The 23,968-nt window shown below is 39.1% G+C and overlaps 1 protein-coding gene across 5 annotated transcripts in view; it reads left to right on the top strand.

Moving 5' to 3' along the window:
• RFX4 (regulatory factor X4) overlaps positions 1-23,968 on the top strand; it is an 87,827-nt gene that overhangs the window by 13,465 nt on the left and 50,394 nt on the right. For 2 of the 5 annotated variants that reach the window (XM_030959713.1, XM_030959714.1), the window contains exons 2-4: positions 6,019-6,105; positions 12,702-12,762; positions 18,777-18,900. In XM_030959713.1, the coding sequence (XP_030815573.1) occupies positions 6,019-6,105; positions 12,702-12,762; positions 18,777-18,900 (272 nt within the window). Of the gene's footprint in view, positions 1-6,018; positions 6,106-12,701; positions 12,763-18,747; positions 18,901-23,968 lie in introns of all 5 variants that reach the window. The other 3 variants (XM_030959716.1, XM_030959717.1, XM_030959715.1) reach the window with 3 other exon arrangements.

The raw sequence follows: 23,968 nt of genomic DNA on the forward strand, positions 1-23,968 counted from the left end.
TGAGTTACTGTGTTTACCTGCGAAATCTCCTGTTAGCAGCCACTTTCTCTTGTGGTTACAGATCAGATGAGCAGCTAGACAGTGTTGCTGGCCAGCTTGGTACTGAGACACTTGGCAAAGAGATGCTGCAGGAAGAGATGAGTAACTGTTCCCTCTGAGAACATCAAACAAATAACTCAGAGGGGTGCTAAGACTCCGTATGCATGAGAGGAGTTCCTCTTCTGTCACTGGAACTGGAAAATGGAGACTGTCCTCACTGCTAAATAGTAATTTTTCCATCAGGTCCTCTTACAAATGCACTAAAATTTGCTAGTTCCTTTATATTTGCATTATCTACTTTTAGATGCCTTTTCTCATGGTTACTTACAACTTTTTTTTTTTTAATTTGCCTCAAGAAACGGGCAAAAAATTACAAGAGCAATCATGAATAAAGATAAGGAGCTGGACTGTTGCCATCCAAGTTAGTATATAGCTCAAGAAGTAGTTTGGGTCCTATCAAATCTTATATTCTTATTCCAGTGATAACTCTATTTCAGTGACAAGCAAACTCATGTGGAAGAAGAGCTGGTCTGTGTTCAGCTCCCCAAGTAAATTGTCATGCTTTTTGGTGACTTATAAATTTGGAGTGTGAGAGCCAATCTAGAGCTGACAGCACATAAGAGGGCTTTTCATACAATTGCTATGGCTTTGGTGAAATAAATGGTTGTGCAAATTTTGTCATTATCAAAGCCTTGGCTGTGTCTCTAGGACATGGGGATTCTCATCTCATACACTTTCGAAAAACGAGTGATTCCCAATTATGCCAGTGCCGTGACCACACGTGGGTCAGAGGATATGGCATAACTGGAAAACCAGTACTGTGTATTCTGTGTAGGGAATGAGGTGAGCAAAATGCAGCTCAGATTAGGTGGCCACAGAGCTTTGTTCTGCCCATAAACCCTCCTTATCTCTCTTCAGGGCATACACACATGCCCACAGGGCTGTAGCCAGCAGCTCTGGGTACACTTAGTTCCAAGCTGTGTGGCATAGCCCCCCAGCGCCCGTGGCCACAGTGGCTCCCCAAGGCCAGAAGAGGCTGTGATTACAGGTGGTGCTGTTACTGCAGCTGCTCCTGACCTTCCTGGCAGGACAGCGGGAGCAGAAGCCATTGTGCCTGTGATCAGATCCATCTCCTCTTCTCTGCAGAGAGGAGCCTGAGTAGCCCTTGCCCTGCTCTTGCTACAGCATGCCCATGTGGGAGTAACCAGTGCTGTGGGCTGAAAATACAGGTAGCTAATAACTATTACACAAACAGGGAGTAATTATCTCATTAAATGTACTGGCAGTACACAGGCTCCTCTGCTGCATCACCTCAACTCAGGCTCTGGAGGAGAAGCCTTTCAAAGATGTGTTCCAGAAGCAAGCTTTTACTTCTGAAGGAGATAACATGTCAAAATAATTTGTCAAAGATAAATTTCAAGAACATTTCTGCTTCTTATTTCTGATACTTCATGAAAGTTCCTGCCCCTAAACACTTCTTGCATATTTTTGTCCCAGAGCTCCCAAGCCTACCTCCCCAGCTCAATCTTTGAAACACCATACAATTGAAAATATGCTGTTTGTTGAAAAGAAGTGGCTTGGTAGGGATAGGGTGAAGCTACACACCTTCTGCTCTGCCTACTTTTGAAAACAAGTTCAGTTTAAACTTCTCTTGGTAAAAGTGTGGCACATGGAACAGAAGTGAAATACTCTGATGCTTGAGTCTCAGTGGATGTCAGCTTAAGAAAGATTGAGATCAAAAAGAGAAGAGGCAAAATTAGGGGCAGAAATAGTTCCATAGTTATTTTAAATTCATCTTTCAGCATTTAATTTTGAACAATTTCTAATTTTTTTGTTGGTGTAATAGTAACTTATTCTGTCACAATATTTACACTGGGAAAATTATTGTAATTTGAATAATTATCTCCTTTCCCTCATGTAGGAATCCCACAGCAGATACAGTGTATTTGTATTTAGTGGTATGCAAAATTGTATAACAAAAATTTTAAGGCTGAGGAACACAGTTGTGTGTTTCACTACAGTTCACTCTTGACCTGTGCAAAATTAAATAGTTGCTATGATATTTGAAGATGGATCCTCAAAATGTCATTAAAAACATTATTTTCTTTCTTTGGTAGTAAGATTATAATAGTTTCCATACTGTGACACAGTTATGAGTAAGTGACTATACTACATTTTACTACTAGCTATTCCTAATGTGTTGTTTTGCTTTTTCACTAGCGCTGATCCTTGTTTCAGTACAATTGAGGGTACAGGGTGCTGGGACTCCTGATGGGAAGGAGTCCTAGAGGGGGAGAGGAAATGCCTTAAGGCTTGATGCACTAAAAACACAGTGGGAAAAAATATGGTCTGTATTAAGATGTAGTTTCTTTTGTTCTCACAAACACTTCCCATTGGAAATTTTGGGTTTCTCATCTTGTGTTAACGACTCATCATTGTTATCAGGTCTGATATGCACTTCTGCTTAATTGCTGCCTGAACTCTCCATAATTCCGTGAGTTTTCCTGCTGTGAAATCCTGCCTGTGAAAACTAAGGTTCAAGTGCAATAATTAAGCTTTAATCGCAAAAAAATTCCATCCCACATGACTCAATGTTTATTTAGAACAGTAGTGTGATGTGGTTGGTGCCAGCCTTGGGATGGAACCACAGCTTGGAGACGCCAGAGGTTCCCCATGGCCCTTTTCTTGCTGGGACAGGCACACCCACGTGTCATGAGGACAAGCACATTCAACATGTAGAGGGAACCCAGTGTGTTCCTTTGGCCTGGAACAAGACCTAATGGTATTAACTCGAAAGACCTTATAAAAGTCAAGCTTAATTTTGAGTTTTGATTTTGTTTGCTCTGCCTCTTTCTCCTTTTGTTTTATTTTGGGCAGGTGTTACTGTGCTTGGGATCTGTGGGCTGATGGGACTATTTAAAATTTTATCAAAACTGTAGTTGTGTTTTCTTTTAATACCTGAAGACACTGTTATTAATATTGGGAGTTAAAAGCCTTGTAAAATGTTTTTCTTTATACAAACAGTAGAAAAATAGCTAGTTATTGAATGAAGTTACATATTTGAAGATTTATTTATTTATACTTGCATAATTTGGTTTATGAGATAATACAGCTTTTAAATAGTTAGCTGGTTTTGTCACATTTTGTCATCTGCCAAATAATTTGACAAATTTGTCATAAACTCCCTGACATTTTTGCTCAAAAGAGTTAGTTTTCTTCATTCTTTGCTGCCAGACAGGTTGTGTATCTTTTCAGGCCTGAAGGATTTCTATCAGCTATTTAAATGCAAAGCCACAAAGGGAAAGCCAGACTCAGGCTGCAGCAGGCTGAACTGGGGTGATTCCGGACCAAAGGAGCTGCAGCACATAATTAAACTGTAACTGCACCATGCTCCAGGCTTTATAAATGGCAGTGTAAACTGGCTGGTTTTCCTGTCAAAAAGGGGAATGTGCACAGCTATCACGGACACTGCGTGAACAAGGATGATGAAAGTGGTTATGGAGTGACACTTAAGAAGTTGGGGGTTTTTTTCTGTACTACTTAGGCAGGGAATTTGACTAAAGATGGCTGCTGGCAGTTCCCTGCTGCCGAGGGAAGAGGATGCATCCCAGCTTCCCAGCTCTCAGTGCCGGCAGGAAAAGAAAGGGCAGAGCTGGGCATTGGTCTCCCCTTGGCGCTAACGGCAGCCGCCTTTGCTTTTACTCCCTGCAGCTGGGCTCAGAGCCAAGGGAATTATATACAGCCATGGCTGTGTGCTGAAAGGAGGAGGAGGAGGTAGGGTAATCTTTCCCAAGGCTTCTTGCACCTCTCTTGGATGTTGCTCTCAGCAGCAAGTTTCTCTTCACCTGTGAGACAGCTCACAGTACTAAAATAGGACTGGGAAGATGCTGTGAGCTCATTTTTAGGGCAGCAAAAGAAATCTGGCAGAAAGCAGCCATATCCTTGTGTTGGCCCTCAGACAAGGAGGTGATACATCCCTACCCCATGCAGCTGAGCAGCACAAGCAGGGAAAGCCTCCAAGTTGGAGTTGCTGCCGGCTTGTCGGTTTGTAACTGAGCAGGGGCTGATTTCACAGCACGGGCCCTGCTGGCAGGTTTTATATCATGGTGTCAGCAGTCTTACAGTGATTTTTAAACAAGGCTGTGTTGAATTTGATGGGAGAAGAAATATCCTTTAAAAATCTATTGCCGACAATAGATTTTGGGTTTTTTGATGGTTTTCAGAGAAGTACCTTAAGGGAGCAGGCTGTGAGGCTTCTCAGGCACAAGTGTGATGGTGAATGAGGAAGATGTACACAGGGACGTGCTTGTATTGGTGAAGGCAGCACTGCAGCATGTTCCTACTGTGAATAACTGGGGAGGGGAATAGCCTGGAGCTGCCACAACACTGCCTGAAAACCACAAGCGCACAAAGGAACAGTACCTGGTGTCCCGTGGCATGGCCTACAAATCAGCTCTGAAGGGTTCTCAGCACACTCTTTCTGAGATTCTGCACGGGTGCCATTGCCCTTTTGTTTACATGGCAGTGGAGGAGATGTGTACAGAGGAATATGCACCGGTTTATACAACTGCCTGGGTTTAAAAAGCATTTTTTCCTGCAGGATGTATCTGACCATGACCATTTATTTGTTTACTGGCATCTAGTGCTGAAATTAGGTCATACCAACTTTTATCTTCTATAAACCAGATGGGCAGCTTTCCCAAGATGCTGGGTTCCTGCTTTCCCTTCAAGCCTGCTGCTGTGATGGGCTTTTGCTGGCTGGCAGACTACTGCCTATGCTTTGCAGGTAGCTTGGTGGCTGGTGCGGGGGCTTACGGAAAGGAATCTGGAGCCGTTTCCATGTCTTTGAAGGTGTTTCTGGCTCTGGCAGTTTGCTGACAGCGAGGCCTGTTTCCCCTTGTTTCTTGGGCATCTCTTCGCTCAGTGGAGTTGTTTTCTGTCATAACTTGCAGGCTTGCCTTGCAGACTTCCATCTATCCCTTCTTTTTCTTGCTTTGACCACAGGGAGTTCTCTGAGCATAAACTCGTTTCTGCCCACGTTCACACCCTTGAAAAATAATCTTATGAGGGAGGTCAGTTTATTGTAGCAATATCTAGGGATTTAGACAAACTCAAGAACTCATATTTCATACTTTGTCCAAGGAAACACATAAGAAGGTGTAACTTTTGCCCTGAAGACCTGTAACAGCATATTCTGCTGAGCCTGGCGCATCCTCTAAAGTCATCAAGGGACATAAGTTATAGCTTCCAGGAAGAACAGTGGATTCAAATCAATGTAATGCTGTAGGTAACTCATCTGACTGGTGGGAATATGTTGAAAAACAGGGAGGAACAGGAGTGGTTTCATTTGCACTGTGGGGTGACAAAGGTTTGAGCAGCTCAGCAGCTGCTGACTTGCTACATTGGACTTGTACCAGTGAGGAAAAGATAGTGCCTGGGACTCCACCAGTGTGAATGAGGTTGTAGGGCTGGGCTTCACAGAGCAGAGTTTGATCCTCAATTTAACCAAAATTCACATGAATTATTGATTTTATACTCAGTAAGATTTCTTCCAAAACCAGCGGGAATACTCGAGGGTATAAGCCATTGCCAGACTAAGACTTGAAAACTAGTGTGATTTCCATGTTTAATTTGATTTTTATTTTTTAACGTATCATGTGATGGGGGACAGAATATCCCAAGGACCTTTGTTTTGTACCCAGAGGTGTTTCAGCCTCTGTAGTTTAAAAGCGAAAAAAAAAAAAAACCAAAAACCAAAACCCCCAGAAAATGAAGCTAGAAAGCAACAGCTAAGTTTAAAAGCAAGAAAGATTTTCTTGCTAAATATCCTCAGACCAAGCATATTTTAATACAAATGTTCAAGATCATAATCTGCTGAATGCTGACATTTTATTTAGATTTATCTGTTGCAAGTTTATATTTTATGCAAAGACAAGCAAACAAAAGAGCATATTTTATTTTATTTTATTATTTTTGCAGAGAGTTGGATTGAACGATGTCTCAATGAAAGTGAAAACAAACGTTATTCCAGTCACACCTCTCTGGGGAATGTTTCTAATGATGAAAGTAAGTAACTTGTCATTCATTTAAAGTGAGTGTGAACACGTCCGAGTGCTCATTTCCTACTATATAAGTTGCTACAGCTGGATTAAATTTTTAGTACTGTGTATTTTAAGGAGTCTACTCCCTTGACATACTCAACAGTTTTATTAATTTTTTTTTCTGGGATATTTACATTTTTTTTGAAAGGAAATAGTACTGTTTATTGGTTAAAACAATCAGAAGAATTTGTCACTGAATAAAGATTGAATGACCACTAAAATGTGCTGTTAGGATCAGCTTAGAAGAAAAAGCACCTGTTTTGCTTTTCACTGGTGAACACCTTGTGTTCAAAATATGTGGGAAAATGTGCTGTTTTCCAATACTACTATATCAAAACATAAATTCAAAAATATTTCCATTAAGAATTAAACAATTGTGAGATTAAAAAATCACTTACTAACACATGATATTGCTTTCTTTTTAGTCAGAGAGGGAAAAATTTATCAATCTATCTGATTTTAAATCAAGTATTTTTTTTCTTTTCTAGTGATAGTAATTTTAAGTCTTGATTTTTAACAATAGCAGGTAATCAAAATAATTTCAAAGTAGTTTAGAACAACCAATTTTTTTGTTTTTAAAATTGCAAGACAGTTTCTAGCCTACCATTTAGTTTTCCCTGTTTATGCAATTTCTATTCTGCTTAATTTGCCTAAAGCAAAATACTCTCCATGTTACTTTTAATTTCCAGAATTAATATTCACATTCAAGATATTAATGCAGATGGAATTCTTTAATCCAGTAACTAGTAATTTACATTTCATAAATATGTGTTTTAAAAGTGTATTTTAAATAACCTCATTGCTGCAGTTCCCTTTTACATTTTTTTTTTCATTTTAAGAGAATTATTTATTTTGACATAGTGGTAAAACTACATGCCTTGTAGCACAATATTGTAATGGATCATGAAATTTGCTGTATTGGGGCCTTACTCTCATTAGTCTAGGGATATATTTGAGGGAATATTTCTGAAGGAGAAGGAAGATGTTAGTAGAAAAATGGTATTTATTCATGACTCGCAAGCTAAGAACCATGCACAAGAATCTTTAAAAATTGACAATGAAACTGGGAGAGGTTTGGGGTTTTCTGTTTTTAAAAATTAAGGAATAGAAATTAATTTATCTTTAAAAATTATGGTGGATTATAGTGAAAATAAAAACAGCAGCTTGTAATTTTGAATCTTATGAGAACCTGTGAGATACACAAAGTCCATTTAACTCTGATGCTACTGAGAAAGTGACGGAAGGAATCTGTAATGAATAAGAGGTGTCTTCAGACTCTTCATAGGGTCAGAATTCAGGATTGTTAAATGTGCTTTAAATATGAGCATGAGGAACTTCCACATAGCTGGGGCCAGTAAAACGAGGACCTGTGTGATTAACAAGAGCAGGTGTTTCAGACAGTGGCATTAAGAAGATGGCATGGTGGCTCATTCTGTTTTCTGGTTCTTGAAATAAGAAGCAAGCAATGATAATGAAAGGCAGTGAATTTAGAACTGATAAAACAAATACATAAATGAATTTGTTCCTCTGTTTGTGTGCAGAAGACATTGTCACAGCATATAATGGAAACCCAAATGAGAGGCAGAGTTGATTTTATCTAGCTTCCTTCTTAATAGCCAGTTCTTCCAGATGCTTCCTTTGCACTGATTACCAGCATTTCTGCAGTGCAGATAAGAGAATTAATCCACCTGAAAAGTCATCCTTGTTTTGAGGGGGAGGTGAGGGAGGGGAGAAGGTGAAGAAGAAGAAGTAGGAAAGCAAAACAAGCCACAGCAATAATCTGTGAAATCCAGAACAAACTAGAAGTTTCACTGTAGAAATCATTGTCTAATGTGCTCCTTTCTACCCCTTGAGTTCTTTCTAACATTTTTCTAACACCACCCAAAAACCAACCAGGAATTTCCAAACCATCATGTCAATCTTTGTCTAGCCTCTGTCATATATTTACAAACAAAGCAGGAAGCAAAATGCTTTGAGAAAACCCACATAACCCTATTTGAATTCTTCAGAATGGTGGTCGAATTGCTGTTGTCAGTGTAGGTCCAGTTTTCATCTGCAACCAAAAGAAAGCCTAAACCACCTTTCTCTTGACTGGTTTTTTGTCTCTACATACATGAGGCAGCTGTTGGCTGGACTACCAAGGAAAATGTGGGTTTGGTTTTCAGTTGGGGTGGGTTGCTTTCATTTTCTTTGGGCCTTGGCTCCACTGAAGATTGAGAACTTGTGCTGTGAACCAATAATGTTTTTACTGGGCATAATGCTTGCTCTTGTGACTCTTTTTTTCCTGGAGGATTTTAGAGTTCATAGGGTTTTAGAACAGGAATAATAGCTTTCCTGGTCTCCTTTTCTACAGCTAAAGTATGTTACAGAACCATACTTCAGGCCACAGGGGTCCTTTGCAATCTTCCATTCTTATCCAGATACCCCCAGGCCTCTCGAACCTGCATTACACTGGGAAAGGAAGTGATGACTCCCAGCCGTGGATTCACATCACCTCTGTGCTTCCTGGAGTGCTTCTTACCCTTTTGGAACATTTTCTGACATCTTCCGAACCACAGTCTTTATATTCTAACATAAAAATTATCACTAAATTTTATTTCACTTTCCAGCTTTTAAAACATTTTTCCAGCTGCCACTTCCATGATCCAGGTTAGTCAAAAGATTCACAGGAAAAGGGAACAGTACAATCTTGTAGCCAATAATTGAAAAAAACCCAACTCCATAACATTTTTGGTGTACTGTGCATTAAACCAGATTATCTAAATTGAAATAGAGGTCTGGAAGAATACAAATAAAGGCTTACAAAAGTTTCAACTTCAGTTCCGTGGGGAAGGAATTATGATGTTTCTTGATGAAGTGGAAGGGTTGCTTGTCCAAATTTTCTTGCTTATTTGGAAATGTGAATGTGTAGACTTCCTATGAGATAAAAGAAAATATTCAGACTACTTTTTGTGCTTCAAAAGTGGTGTTCAAAATCCATGTTCATAGTGGCTGTAATGACTTACCCAGCAGCTTTGGTTTTTGTTTGAAGTAAACCTCTTATTCTTCTATTAAAAAAAAAAAAAAAAGGGAAGTTTAAAAAAGAGCTACTTGCTTTTGGCTGAGGCCAAATCACTTCTGAGGACAGTCAGAATCTGGCCTGCAGGGGGTACAGAGGAAGAGGATATTCCTCTGGAAAATGTGCAGCTACCTGAACTAAGGAAAGGATTTTATCTATATAAAGATAGTAACAGCATGTTAGTTTCTTTCTTGGTTTTGAGACACATGCAGGCAGCACTGGAAAGTACAAGGCTCTCCAATTACCTTCACAGTGGAAAGAACTTAGCTCCATTTTAGTTATGATAAACAGACTAACACCAACACAATTACAAAAAAGGTCTGTCTTTGCTTCAGGTTGTTCCACTCCCTGTGTTTAAGGCAGCAGGCTCAGAGCTGCTGAGCACAGCTTCTGTTGTCTCCATGTCTTGCACCAAGTAAGAAATCCCTTGAGCTGTACCTAGAATCAGACAGCAAAAGTTAGAGGATCCCGCTGAGAGCTCTGGGAAGGCCACTAAGATACAAATATGCCCAAGATACAAACATGCACAAGATACAAACAGGACTCCACTTGAGTGGCTTTGAAACAGAATTTTGGAATTAAGATGGAGCAGTTAGCAAAAGAACTTCCATGGAGTTTGGGACAAAAGGATCCTCTGATATCTCTGTGAGCCAACAAATACTGTTTTTCTAGAACATCATTGATTCCTAGTTTTATTATGTTTGAAGGCCCCTTCTATGCTGAGACTTTTACTTGCAGTTGTCTAAGCTGTTATCTGCATTCCGTTTGGGATGAGTACCAGGTTTTCCACCTAATCAGGTACCTTGAAGACACTTTTTCCTTGGGATGCTGGTAGTCCTCCTGTTGGCAGTGGCGTGAGCACACTACATGGGTTTCTCCCTGGGGTGCTTTGTGTGAATCCCTGCAACTGTGAATTGAACAAGGTTTTTCCTTGTGACTTCAAGACCTTTTGGATTTGTCACAGAATTGTCATGTCTCTTCTTTGACAGTGCCTTGAAGCAGGACTTCTTTTCAGTGACTTTATTTCCCTTTCCTACAAAATAGGTTGGATTTTAAAAGTATTGCATTTTAAAAGGTATGCCTTTATTTTAATCTACAGTGTTGTTTTGATGTGAATTGATAAAATGACGGGCCAAAAAGTAAGAAATGCTGTTTCCCTTCCCTCTTTCATGCTAGACAAAGTGATCTGGTATCGGACCTGAGTCAAGAGTTAAACATTCTCTACTTGATATGGACACCATTAGGTGCCCTGCTGACAGCTAAAATATAAAGCTATTTATTATTTTCTGCTAGTCAATTATCTGATGAGATTATATTGTTAAACTAGACAAGGTAGAATTAAGAACTTTTATATGTAATACTGAAAGTTTGTATTTCTAGGTCCCATCTATTCCCATACCATCTGCATCCCTTTCCATCTTTTTAATAGAAAAGTGAAAGTTTGGCTGGCAGCAGGTTCGTTGACAGAAAACAAAGTTGCACCATTTTCTTGTACAGAGAATTGACTTTGGGGTGACAAACACTAACTCTGCGAAAAATTTAGCTTTGTTGAAAATCCAGTTGTTCACTGGAAATTAATGCTTAAAAGAAATTTTCTGAGTTACAGTTGAAGTCCATCTTTTCTTTCTTGGTTTTAAGGGACAGTTAGGGGGGGGATGCTGAGGGGTCTTTAAGAAGGATCCCCAGGAGGCAAACATTCCTGAGGAAGGACATATAAATTGCAGTTTCTGACCTAATTGTTAGTTTGTGTCGTTAAAACAAATCCTTAGTGGGAGGAGCTGAGTGTAGCGGGCGTGAAGTATGTCTGAGGGCAGGTTAAGTAAAGCACCTGCTCACAGCAGCTCACTCGGTGCAAGTGAAAAAAAGCTGGGGGGCTGGGGGATGGAACGGGTGTAGAGATATTGTGTAACTTAGATATTGACTTGAAGTTTGATGTCTGCCACGTGTCCAGAGGGGAATTCAGCCCCCTTAGCACAGGTGGAAGCCATCCCATGACTGGTCCTTGGGCGTGCGGGGCGGCAGCCACGGCCCCTCGGCATTCAGGCCCCGTGTGCCCGCGTTTGCTGCACGCCGACCGCCTGATTAGGAAAAACAAACGAAACCCACAATTTAAAAGTGATTTGAGATGTGTATGTTGGTCCTGTGCGCTGAATAAAAGCGGGCCCTGAAAGGCAGGGAGGGAGTGTGCGGCCCAATAATTAGGGGCCCGTTGTCATGCAGATGCGGGGGAGGCTGCGCTGGGGGTCCGCGGGGAGCTGCGGAATGGGATTTGCTGGCGCCCAGGGGAGCGGCCGCGGGATAAAGGAAGTTCGGCTGCCCCAGCTTCCCGTGGGTAAGGCAAGAAGTCCTGGGGGACGAGGGCTGCACGCAGAGCCTTCCAAGCCGGGGTGTTATTTGCGTGCGTGGGTTTCCCGCACAGCTGAAAAGGCCTCCCAAGAGGGTCCGATGTGCAGAGGAGATAGCGCTGCTCCCGTAAGATCCCGCATCCTAAAGGCTCGCTTATATTACTTCTAAAAGTTAATTTCATGAAGAAATGAGACTTGCAGCGTGGTGTACAGGTTTACCCTATTGTTTAGGTATCAAAGCCATCTATGCTGAATGCTTTCACTGGGGACAAAGCTGTTAAAATCTCAAAATGTGTTTGATACAACACTTTTCCCAAAGAATAACATTCTGGAGCTGTTGATTGTGCTCCACTCAGCTTTCACCCAGGAATGTTTTACATGTTTAATAAAACACAATTTAGTCAGAATTATTCTATACATATTTCTAAATTGTTTCAAAAGAACAAATGCCTCCTAGGAAGAATCCAATATTTGAAGTTTTATTTTAATTACCTGTTCCTTTATTCATCTTTTATCTGAATTTTTGGAAAATCAGCAAACCAGAGTTGCCTTGGGAACAGTTAATGGGGAAAATTATCAGAGAAATCACCTGAAAAGGAATAAAGTATATAACAGAATATACACTTATTCTCATTCAGAATTAATCCCTGTAAATTTATAAACATCTAATAATTACCTTATGTTAAGATCAAACAATGGGCGTACCCCATTAGTTTAAATGCCTTATCTAATATAAAACTTGTGTAAGGCAACAGTTCCGTTATAGTGAGTGAAACTGTTTACATGTTCTTACATGCTGGTAGAGATCTAAGAGTTGCTTTTTTTCCATATAAATTTGTCCTTTTCAATGTCAGTATTCCTAGGCAGCACTCTGCTCCTGCTATCAGTGATATTTGCAGAGTTTAGTGCCTTAAGCAGTATCTACAGATGGTAGTTCAGGGAACATAATTATTTACATTTCTGAATTTTAGCCAGAGAAAGCTTTGGCACTTGAGAAAGCTTTGGCACTTGAGCACATTTTAATTGTTTTAAATTTTATTTTAATTAGTTAAAAAAATTCTTACCATTCAAACATTATTTCTTTTTAAAAAACAGTTCATGAATTCCTGAGAAATTCCTGATGAAATCACACAGCTTTTTTTGTTTGTTTCTTAACAGATGAGGAAAAAGAAAATAATAGAGCATCAAAACCGCATTCAACTCCAGCTACACTGCAATGGTAAGATGCCTTTGAAAAAGATCAAGAAAATCTATTAGTGTTTTTTCTAATGCATTTTCCAGATGACGGAATAGAGCTCTTGGCCATCCAAGAGTTCTAAAGATCCTTTCACTGTAAGTGCTTCATATGCCCGTTTGTAACCTATACAGCATTTCTCAACAAATGTCTTACAGGATTTGTTTGAACAGAGGAAACTTCTGATACAGTTTAGAAAATCAACTTAACGTATTTATTTGCCACCCTACTAGCTGATTATTTGTGATTTTCTCATCATTGTTACATTTATTGCAAAAAGAAAACTAGTACTGAGCTTTTTTTTTCAAGACTCACATTTGTTTCAGTGTCTGATGAAGCCCACCCATACCAATTGTTTTACTGACATGAGATCTCTGTAATTTAACATAGAAGACAACAAAAGGAAAGAGTTTGAGGTTTCATTAATTTGTCAAAATCCCCTTGCAAAGTTAGTGAGGAGAAAAAAAAGAAGGGTAATTAGGAAGAGAGAAAGGATAATTTGAGAGTCAGTCTACAGTGCTATAAAAATAAGTACTGTTCCCTGTGATTTGCAGAAGTATTTTAGTCTGCATGTTCTGTAATGCGTACCTCTAATTCTGACATCCCTTGCTATAGGGCTATCTGTTAGACTTTTGTTGACTTCTGCCTTGATTTAGATATTTAATTCTTGTTTAGATTTCTTAATACTGTAAGTCATCAAGTATCTTTCGAGAGGTTCCATGTATCTGAGAGAACAGAGCTCTCTTACAGAGAAGCCTCTGAGCACGCTTATCTGAAAGCCCATAGTCTTTTTAAAGAAAGGCCTTTACTTTATCCATAAGTACCTGAAGTACTTATTGTACTTTCTGGATGAAAAGATAAGATTATTGGTAAAAAATGCAAGTTTTTTTAATAGCAAAATGTTAGCAAACTTCTTTCTCTGCTTCTGTCAGTCTCTTGGGAGATTTCACTGAAAAAACCAGAAAATAATAATTCATTCCATGTATTTTTACTCCATTTTTTCTGCCTGTGAAATTACATGACTCTGTGAAACATGCAAAAATTATTTAGATTATTTCTTAAATAATTAAGATTATTTGCTTTTTAAAGTTGATTGGTGAGATTTTAGACTAAAAAAAACAGAAGACTGGTGGGTTGATTTTGAATAGGTTGCTGCCAGTATTCAGAAACTTACAGACACTTTCAATGCAAATAATGAGACGGGCAAATAAAGATAAAGGTATGTAGTTTGGAGCTATTGTTTCTTTGTACCTATTTGTATCGCAAAAGTCCTGTTTTTCAGAAGTTCAAGAAAAGTGAAGGACTTTTCTTTAACAGACACTCAAGATAAGTAGTAACTACAGACAGAGAGAAAATTATTAAAATAATAATGAAACATCATAGTGGTCATTTATTATTTTTCATTATTAACTCTCACAGCTTCAACACAGTTCAAACAGGATAATAAAGAACTATCTAGCTAAAATAAAATAGCAGGTCTTACCAGTCCCAGATTCAGAGCAGTGTTTATTTTGCAGTGAAGTCAGTTAAGAGCCTTTTCCACAGGAGCAAATAATATCGTAGCCAAGAAGCCGGCATTAATTAGAACATCCAGCGATACTGTTCCCAAGAGAAAACATGCAAATACTGTAAACAGTCTTTTGCCAAATGCTTTCAAGCTTCGTCAGTCATAAAGGTTAGTAAATCCCTAAACTCCTGGGATATTGAGCCCTGCTGGAATGTAGTGTGCACACTAATGCTCATTCAGCTGTGTTTGCAGTAGAATTCCAGAATTCTAAATATGAAAAGGCTGCTTGCAACTTCTTCCCTACTCTCTTGCTAGTGTACTGGCTTACTACCTGTCTGTTGTATTATGTTTCTTACATGTTGAAGTAGGTCAAATGTTCTCCCCTTTGAGCCTTCTGGAGCATCTGCAATTTCCTCCATTCATTTTCCACCCAAAATTCCATGAGTTAACAGAAAGCAAAGAAGTTTCATGTTTAAAATCTTCAGCTGCCGTAAAACTGAATTATACAATTGGCTGAATTTATTAACAGGCATGTAGGTTGAAAGTTTCCCAGCTTTTGAGCCATACCTACAGAACAGTTTTCTCATAGTTTCCATATGCCTTTCAGCATATGTACTGCAGCTTTGAATTGGTATTTCCTGGAGAAACTGATATACTAAATAACATGAGAAGCTAAAAAGTTAGGGTCAAAGTGCTAAAGTAGCAAGCTTATTTTAGGTGAAGATGTGCAGTTTCCACTGTTCTGGGAAGTCAGACACATTAACACAGCGTTTATTTGTACTGCAGTAGAATCCAGCACCCAGTTTACCCAGGTTGGTAAACTGTTGTGATCAGCACTGTAGAATTGCTTCACAGAGCACTTCCTGGAGGTGTAGCTTTAGATGCTGGACAGTTTTGCTTGCTCAGGTGTAGTAGTTAAACCTCAGCCAACAAGTAAGTAACACACACCTGCTCACTCATTCCTTCCCCTTCCCTGCTCTCACTGGGATGGGGAGGAGAAAAGGTAAAGGTAAAACCCATAGGCTGAGGTAAGGACAGATGAATAATTAAAGTAAAAGAAAAAAAAATAATAATAAATAAAAAAATGTGATGTGCAATGTAGTTGCTCACCACCTGCTGACCAAGGCCCAGCTTGTCCTTGAGCAGTGATCAGCACCTCACAGCCAACTCCCCCCAGATTATTTACTGGGTGTGATCTTCTGTGGTATGGAATATTCCTTTGGCCTGTTCAGGTTAGCTGGTCTGGTTGTGGGTGCCCCCAGCTTCTTATGCTGCTGTTCTCTGGCTCAGTGTGGGAGACTGGAGAGTTCTTGTCTTGGGGTAAGCACAACTTAGCAACACCTGAAAGTGTTACCAACATTATTCTTATACTAAACCCAAATCACAGCACAGTACCAGGCACTAGGAAAAAGTTTCCCAGCCAAAAGCAGAATATCCGGCCTCACAACAGGTATTTGCACACTCAGGGAAGACTAAAAAATGTATCTGTGTATTCCTTGGGCAAGCATGTGTCTGGTCTTCTAAACACAATCTCTGGGCTGGATTCAAGAGGTGAAATTGGTGGGGCAAATTATTGTTTTCAGGATACAGTGGCAAACTGCCCTTGTTCTGGCAAATGGAGACCTCATAATTGTCTACAGCATCCGGTGTCTGCCAAGTAAAAACTGATCATGTTTTTACTGTTAGATGCTACTACCAGAGCTAGTGAAGGCAATGGAGTGTTGAAAAACAGAAATTGAGGAAATGTCAGGTGGAAAAAAAAAGAGGAAGAAAGGAGTAGGGAAAGCATAGCAAAGACAAGCGAAATAAGTACAGTTTCTCACTGGTTCATATTACCATCAGCTTTATTAATTATTCCTTGTCTGGAATCTTGCTGTAAAGAACAAATAGTATCAATCCCATGGGGAGATATCCTTAATGTTTGTGCCTCTCTAAAGGTGAAATATGTTGAACATTTTAAATGTGGAGGATGAAGAATAGCTGAAGAAGCCAAGAATCGCATCTGGATGACTGTGAGCCTGGCTAAGTAGCCTTTTCCTGGAAACAGGAATGATGCTTTTGTTTTGTTTCATTGATGACACAAAATGAAGTGAAAGGCCTGGTAAATGTAACATTACTGCCAAATACATAATAATTGAGGAAACTGCCGAATCCATCATAATTTGGGAAACTACACAAGCTTGAATTTAACTGTTAAGGCATGAATATAGCAATACCTTGTATTCTGTGCTTATTCCATGTTCCTGTGCTCATTATCATCTGTAAAGCTACAGCTTGGCTCTAAAATGTTCATGTTTATTTCAGTGGTGAACTGGTTGACCAAGGTGTAAGTGTGAAACTTTATTTTACTTCATTTTGGTGTGTGTGTGTGTTTACTTCCCCAAACACAGAATTATTCAAAGTACAGACAACCTAATCCCCCCCATTTGTTGGCTGACAGTGTAGGTACTCTGAATAATAACAGTATTTTGAAGCTAAAGTCAACAAAACTATTCTATTTTCTGCAACATTTATAAAAATAATTTAAAAAGAGCAAGATAAAGCACAGTGAGGGAATGGATTCTCCCCAGATTCATACTTCCTTATACATTGTTATACTTGATAAAAATTAATCTGTTCTAGAATCTATGTGATTAACAGTGGTTAACATCACAGTCTTGAGATATAAAAATAAATCTGTAACAACACTACAGATGTGACTCAGATATAGAATAATCTAATTTAATCTAGAACTATGTAAGTGTATATGGAGGGAAGCAGTAATAGAGACAGATAAAATTGTCATTCCTGTGGAAAGATTAGGAGCTTTACTCCTATATTGTAGTGGTACAAAAGGTCTCATTGTGAGCTACTGGATTTCACAGGGCTTTATTACAACACTATATAAAATGTGTGTATATATATATATATATATAAAAGTATATTTTATAACTGGTAATGATTTGTTAGGTAGAAGATTGCATTCATTTTTTTTCTACAATACTGTAGAATGAAGCTGGATTCAAAATATGATAAAGTTGTTAAATAAAAGACAGGAAAATAAAAGAAGTGGAGCAAGATGGGTTTTTGATCATTAAAAAAAAGTTCAGGTATAATGGGGCATTTCATTTTTCAGTGTCAGACTAATGACTCTCTGTGAAAGAGAGGAGAAAAAGAGAAAAATTCATCAGATATGAAGAGAAATAATTAACTGCTTTTCTTTCTGTCCTGTCTTGGTCACGGAAGCTGACATTCCAATTAGCAGCTATAGTATACAAACGAACTCTCCAGGTTTTGAAAGGAGGTTTTGTTAGAGCACTATGAAATTGAGGAAAGATGCCATGATGATATTTCTGTAGAAACCAGGAAAGAATAGATGTTGCCCATACAAACTGATTCCATTCATCTAGCCGGATATCTTATTAAAATAGTTTGCAGTCACAAATTATAACGATAACTGAAATGGAAGGTAGGTAGGTCCTGAAAAAGGCAGTGAAGGAGAGAAACAAGATATTTGGAAGGTGTTCTGCAGCTAACAAATGGCAGGGGATTATTTTATTTAAAACTGGATTTTTTTGAGAATACATATTTATTTTTTAATACAGTTTAGAGGAAGTTACACCTAACCTCTTCCCTTACCCAGCAAGGCAGACAAGCACACTTGTGACTGTAGATGCCTATGACTGACACCATCAATGACAAGATTAATTATGGTTTAATGTTAAGTGTGTATGTAAATATCTCTTGAAGATTTTTTGGGTCAGCAACCATAAAAATGGCATTTCAAAGGAATGTTTCTGCTAATCTATAGGTTTGTAATGAGACCGGTTTGAAACTTTAAAGATGAAGCATATGCCTGCTTATATATTTGACATATAATTTAAAATTTTATAGTTATATTTTTTATAGTTATATTTTTTTTTGTATGAAAAAATAAGGATAGTTTTTAAAAGGTAGAAAAGAATGTTAATTCACTGGGGTTTTTCCAGCATTATATCCAGATTGTGGTTTCTTTATTTTTTCACTTTTCCTGTAAACAATACCAAGAAAATATTGCACAATAAGACTTTGGGGACACTCTTGAGTAGTAGCAAATTATTCGCTTTAGCTATACCTGCTTCCTCAAGGTAAGCAATTTTGCAGCGGGACAAGAGTGAAAAGAGTGTCATAAAGCAAAGATGATGTGTTCTGTAAAGGAGAGAATGCTTCCCCTCAGTGAGTATTTATTGTTTCATGGTTGTACTTAGATTTATTTACTGCAGGATGCTTTTAGGGTATAACAGATTGCTGGGAACTCACAGCCTATGGTTTTGATAACAAGTGTGAACCAAATGAAGCAAGTAAGTACTATGGGAATGAATTGAAAGGACACTTACGAACAAAGCTGACAAAATTTAGTAGGCAAGAGGAAGTCAGAATGTTTGGTCTTAAAAGTTGAAGCTTTGTATACTATTTACCATACAGGACATCCAACATACTTGCAGTTCTCTCTGTTTGATATTTGCTTTTTAAGGCTGGAGGAGAATTATGAGATTGCAGAAGGTGTTTGCATTCCTCGAAGTGCTCTCTACATGCATTACTTGGACTTCTGTGAGAAAAACGACACACAACCTGTTAATGCTGCCAGTTTTGGGAAGGTAAGTCTAAACTGCTGTATGACACCTTGAAATCTCACCTGGTTTAGCTGAATTTGCACTACTGAAAAGAACTAAATCTTTTACTATTAGAGACAGAAGTGTATGAATGAAATCTCTTTGTGTATTCAAGTTATTGAACAAAGGCTGAGATTGTAAGTATTTTGATGGTTGGAATAACTTCTAACCGTGGCTAGGCTCCAGAGTACATCAGTCCCCAGCCTAGGTGATGGTGATATGGTACAAAAAATCAGCAGTTAAAATTGAATTGGAATTTCAGTACAAGCCAGTTTAAATGCATCTGCATTATGACCTGCACTGCTTAAACAAATGTATAATTTTTAAAAACGGAAGGGTAAAATTGAATTTTGGAGCATGTCTGTGCTGTTCTTGTAAGCATAATATGGAGATACTTAAATTAATGATCTCAAATGATGTGGCGAATTCATATGGTAGAGTACAATGCCTCCAGATATGAAAGTCCAGAAAACATCTAGCTGCTTTTTGTGCGCACTGCAGGTACAGGCTGCCAAGATAGCACGATTCCTCGTGCTTCCCTTTCCAATCCCGCTCTAGTAAGAGCCACTCTGGTGGCTCCAGATTCACAGTGGAGATGCACTCCTAGCACAGACATAGCTGTGCATCATCTGGGTGGAGCAGCAAAACTCTACACTGGTAGCAGATGTTAATAGCTGGCTAGAAGGTTACATAAAGTTTGGATTTGCTGGTCAGGTGATATTTTCCTCTCAGTGAAAAACAGGATAATATTTAAAACTGAAATTCTACCGTAGAATGTGTCACAGGCCTTTAAAACCTGTAGACTGTGAAAAAAAAAAAGTGTAGAGTTTGCCACTGTTTTTGAAATGCTTGCAAGCATGAATCTGAAGCCCATTGTCCTGCAAGCTGTTCTCTTTTAGTGTTTGCAACATTTGTTCTATAGAATCTCTGGGTATTCAAAGAAAGAAAAATGTTTCTAGGGTAAGTGCCTGTATAAAGAGTGGGTGAAGGATGTATTTAATGAGGTGACATTTTCTATAGTGCATCTTTAGGTCAGGCAGTTTGGAAAGGAAAATAAAGTGTACCATGTTGTAACATTACCATGTTTGTTGTGTCTTGAAGACCTGTATAACTCAGTAGATTTTGTGTCAGGTTTCTGTTTAAATACTGCAGAACTGTGGATGAAGTTGTTCATTGTACACATTATTGCTACCAAGTGATAAGTATAGTGGCAACATGTAATTTAGGAACAGTGAAAATAAGAAACAGATTTCATGCAGGCTCACACATTTGGAACATGGCTCAAGTTTACACAATGCTACTTCTGCTGCTGCTAAAAACTTCTGTAAATTGTAAGGTGTAAATATTCCAGAATTTTTCCACCAGAACATAAATTTATCAGGATTTTCACCATTTATCAGTATGTGGCAGTTCTGTTATCCCATTTAATACTTCATACCCCTTCTCTCCTGCCTCTCATACGTAGACCTGTTCATTGGTAGGAGTCTCTTGACCTAGCAGGACAGGTACTATGGTTTCCATCAAAAAATCACAGCATTCCAATGTGTTTTTCATGTGCTGTAGTCCAAGTGTTTTCCTCTCTGTTGCAAAAGATTTCTGTAGCAGTGTTGCATGAAACTTTTTACCTTTTTTGTGGAGAGGAAGGAAGCCCTACACAATCATGGTACTGTTTCACACTAGTACTTTGGGTGGCCATAACTTGTGCATCTGGGAACTGGCATTTCTCCACTGGTATGTCCAGGAATTTCAGACAGCTGGGGGAAAATACTGAAGCGAAACCAGCTTCTCCATCTGCAGAATCTGAGCAGACCCCACTGATTCTTTCCAGCCTGTTCCTGCTAACAAAATGTACTGCATAGGTATAAAGATCTGCAAGGCACATCTGCATTCTCTCAGTATCTTGCAGTCAGCTTCTCCTTTGGAGCATGTACATGTATGAAGTTTTAGCCAACATTGGTTATCGTGTGACTTAAATACCATATTGGTGAGGTGAATTGCTTAAATGCCTTGGAGGCAGTTGAAGCAGTGCAGTGAAATAGGTGCTATTTAAGGCATTCTGCACTTGGCTGCTGCAACGGAGACCCTGGACATGTTTGTCCTCATTGGGAAACATCGGGAGCCCTGCAGCTGTCATTTCCTCCCGAGAAAGGAGCTAGTTGTTCTGTGAAATTGTAGACAGTTCGCCTTTCAGTAGACCACACTGAATTTATGATTCATCTCCAAACTTTAGCTCTGCAGGCAATGTTAAATATTAAGGCTTTTTCTTTAACAAATTGGTAGGTTTTAGAAAGAGGTGTCGAGTTCAGCACATTAAAACAAAGTGTAATAAGTAACAGTGTTTAGGACATGGGCTGAACCTCAGACACTTGGTAATATTGCACTAATGAAACCAAAATTTGTCTGAGGAGTAGAGAGATTAACAGAGAGACAGTAATACAGGCTGTTTTCTGAGGAAACCAAGCTAATAACAATTAAAGGAACAAGAAGAACAACGAACAGAAATACTGTATAAATAAATACCTTTTTTAAAAAAAAGCAACCTAAGCCACACAAAGAATATATAAAATCAGGAATACTCTATTATGGCTATTAATGGGATATTAATATCATATTTCTCATATGAAAAAGGGAGCTGTAACTTTGTGAGTCAAGATTTTAGTGTTTTACTCACTCATTTAACATGCAAAAATTACAGGCAGTTTTTTCTATACCAGCATGTGCCAATCTGCTATGCTGCCTAGTCTGTCATAACAGTACTTTTTATTGTGTCATTACAGTACTTTTTATACAGGACTTTTGTTGTCCTATGACAGGACCTAGTATTCTCTTATATACCTCGACTAAATAGTAATTAAATAGGGCCCAGTAATTTAGTAGTTACAGCTCAGCATCAGGTGCAGAGTCCAGTGTTAAACTCCTGCTCTTACTGTAGACAGCCAAGCATATTATATTTTGATTCCGTGCAAAAGTGAGGCAGAAAAAGTAAAAATGTTCCATGGAACCAGTGAGAAGACAGGGAGGTACAGTGAGTCAGGGCAGGTGTGTCACTGAGTTATTAACAATTAAATGTTGCATATGAGAACAAGCTCTCTCACAGTGAACGTGTTCAGACTGTGAATTAGTCTGCAGGCAGGAGGAGTGAAAGCCCTGTTGCTGAGGTCACTTAAAAAGGATGGCAGCCTTGTGCCCCTCAGCTCTGTGCTGCCGATGCCTCGGGCTCTGCTCCGGGACCTTGGGGCTCTGGAGAGCAGTTTAAGGTGTTTCCAGCTGAAGGTTCTGCCCCTGCCTGCTGCAGGGAAAGTTGTGTAGATGTATGTTTGTTTTGGGTTTTATCTGAGCAACATGTTAATATAAAATGCTGGTGATTATTAACACACTATGCAAAGAGTTCTTACTGGGTTTAATTGCAAAAACTAAATAATTCTTAATAAGGGCCATCACTGAATCAAAAAAAGCAGGAATGTTTTGAGCATTTTCAAAGCCCTCAGCAGCTACTGTGTAGGGGTGGGTGCCATAAGGCTTCTCCTGGCTCTACCATTCCTCCCAGCTGCTAGCTGCATTGGCAATTCTTTGAGCTTCTCTTTCACTTTTATTTCCAACACTGATTTTTGTTCTTGTTTCTTTTGTGAGCCTGTATGTACACTGGTTTTTAGTCAGGACCCTCGAAGATGTAATCTTCCCAACTGCAGCAATCTGTCCCATCCTCCGCCCCCTCAGTTCATTGCTTTAAATTTACTGGGCAGTGCTAATTCCCGTGCCATGCCCTGCCACATCTCTCCCCCAGAACACTGAGAGACTTGAGGTAAAATCGCTTTGCATCTTCATGAAGCTGAGTTCTTCCCAACTCCCATGTGCCCCCTGGAGGATAAATACTTTCCTCTTCTGATTTCTTTTTTTTTTTGCTTTTCTTTTGGGGCTTTCCTGCCGTGTCTTTTGACAAGCAATAACAAACTAATATTTGAAAAGGAAAACGAAGGTTGGTGACACTTCTCAGGGTGATTTCCGCCCTCTGAGGTCCCTTTACATCATTTTGGCATCTTAAAGAGGTTTAACATGGATGCATGCTCTCACAAATTTTGTTGCTCCGACTGGCTTTGCTGTAAGTGAAAATTGCATTCCAGTGAATGCATTTCACTAGATAATGGGCAAAGTCCACAATAGACTTGTAATATTGATTAGGAAAGAACTTTTTTCCCCCAATAGTTTACTTTGCTCCAGTGAGGTACAAGCTGTACCAGCCAGACTCCTTTTTCATGATGATGCACTGTGTCTATGCCCAGAAGTTTTGCTTTCAGGACTGTTCCTCCAAGCATGACTAGGATAAACAAGTTTTACAGTTTCTTGCTGTTATACTATATTATTTTAAAGTTTGAAAAGGGAGAAAAGACCTTTATTGAATCCTCTCTGGTAATGACATTGTGATGTGATTGCATTCAGATTTGTCTTTGTATTGAAATGCACATATCAGGAAATTGCCTGCTGTTGTTCATAAGGAGATACTTCTTCTGAAGATGTGTTTATTTCTTTGCTCTCAGATTGCTCTTAAGTAGGCTCAATAGTAACTGGTATACAAAGCCAAATTTACTGTTAGTGCTCTCTTCTGATGGATTAAAACAACACTTGTTCTATTATGAGCAATTTCTACAACACTGAATACAAAAATAGAACTGGGGAAAAATATCAATGTAAATATGAGGATGTAGTTTCTCTTATTGCACTGAATGAGTCTGTCACTGCTATCTGAGCAGTCCCTGGTTTCCCTTCATCCCTTTTGAACAGCTAGGATTGCTGACTGAAGAACAGTTTCCACCAGTATGAATTTTCTTCCCAACTCTGAATCTTCTAGGCCAAGATCCTCTGACGAGACCATAATAATACAAGTCCTGCAGAAGCAAGCAGTCATGCAGGTGTGGGCCATGGTGATCCTGCAGAATAGCTGTAAAAGTCTTTGCTCCCTTGGCTCTACTTAGCTGATTCTTGTACTGTTGTAGGTTGCTGACCACTGCCTTTTTCTTCTTGAGCTTGGGGAGTAAGAAAACCAGTGAGGACCACT

This window comes from Camarhynchus parvulus, chromosome 1A, assembly GCF_901933205.1.
Source record: "Camarhynchus parvulus chromosome 1A, STF_HiC, whole genome shotgun sequence".
NCBI classification, from domain to species: Eukaryota; Metazoa; Chordata; class Aves; order Passeriformes; family Thraupidae; genus Camarhynchus; species Camarhynchus parvulus.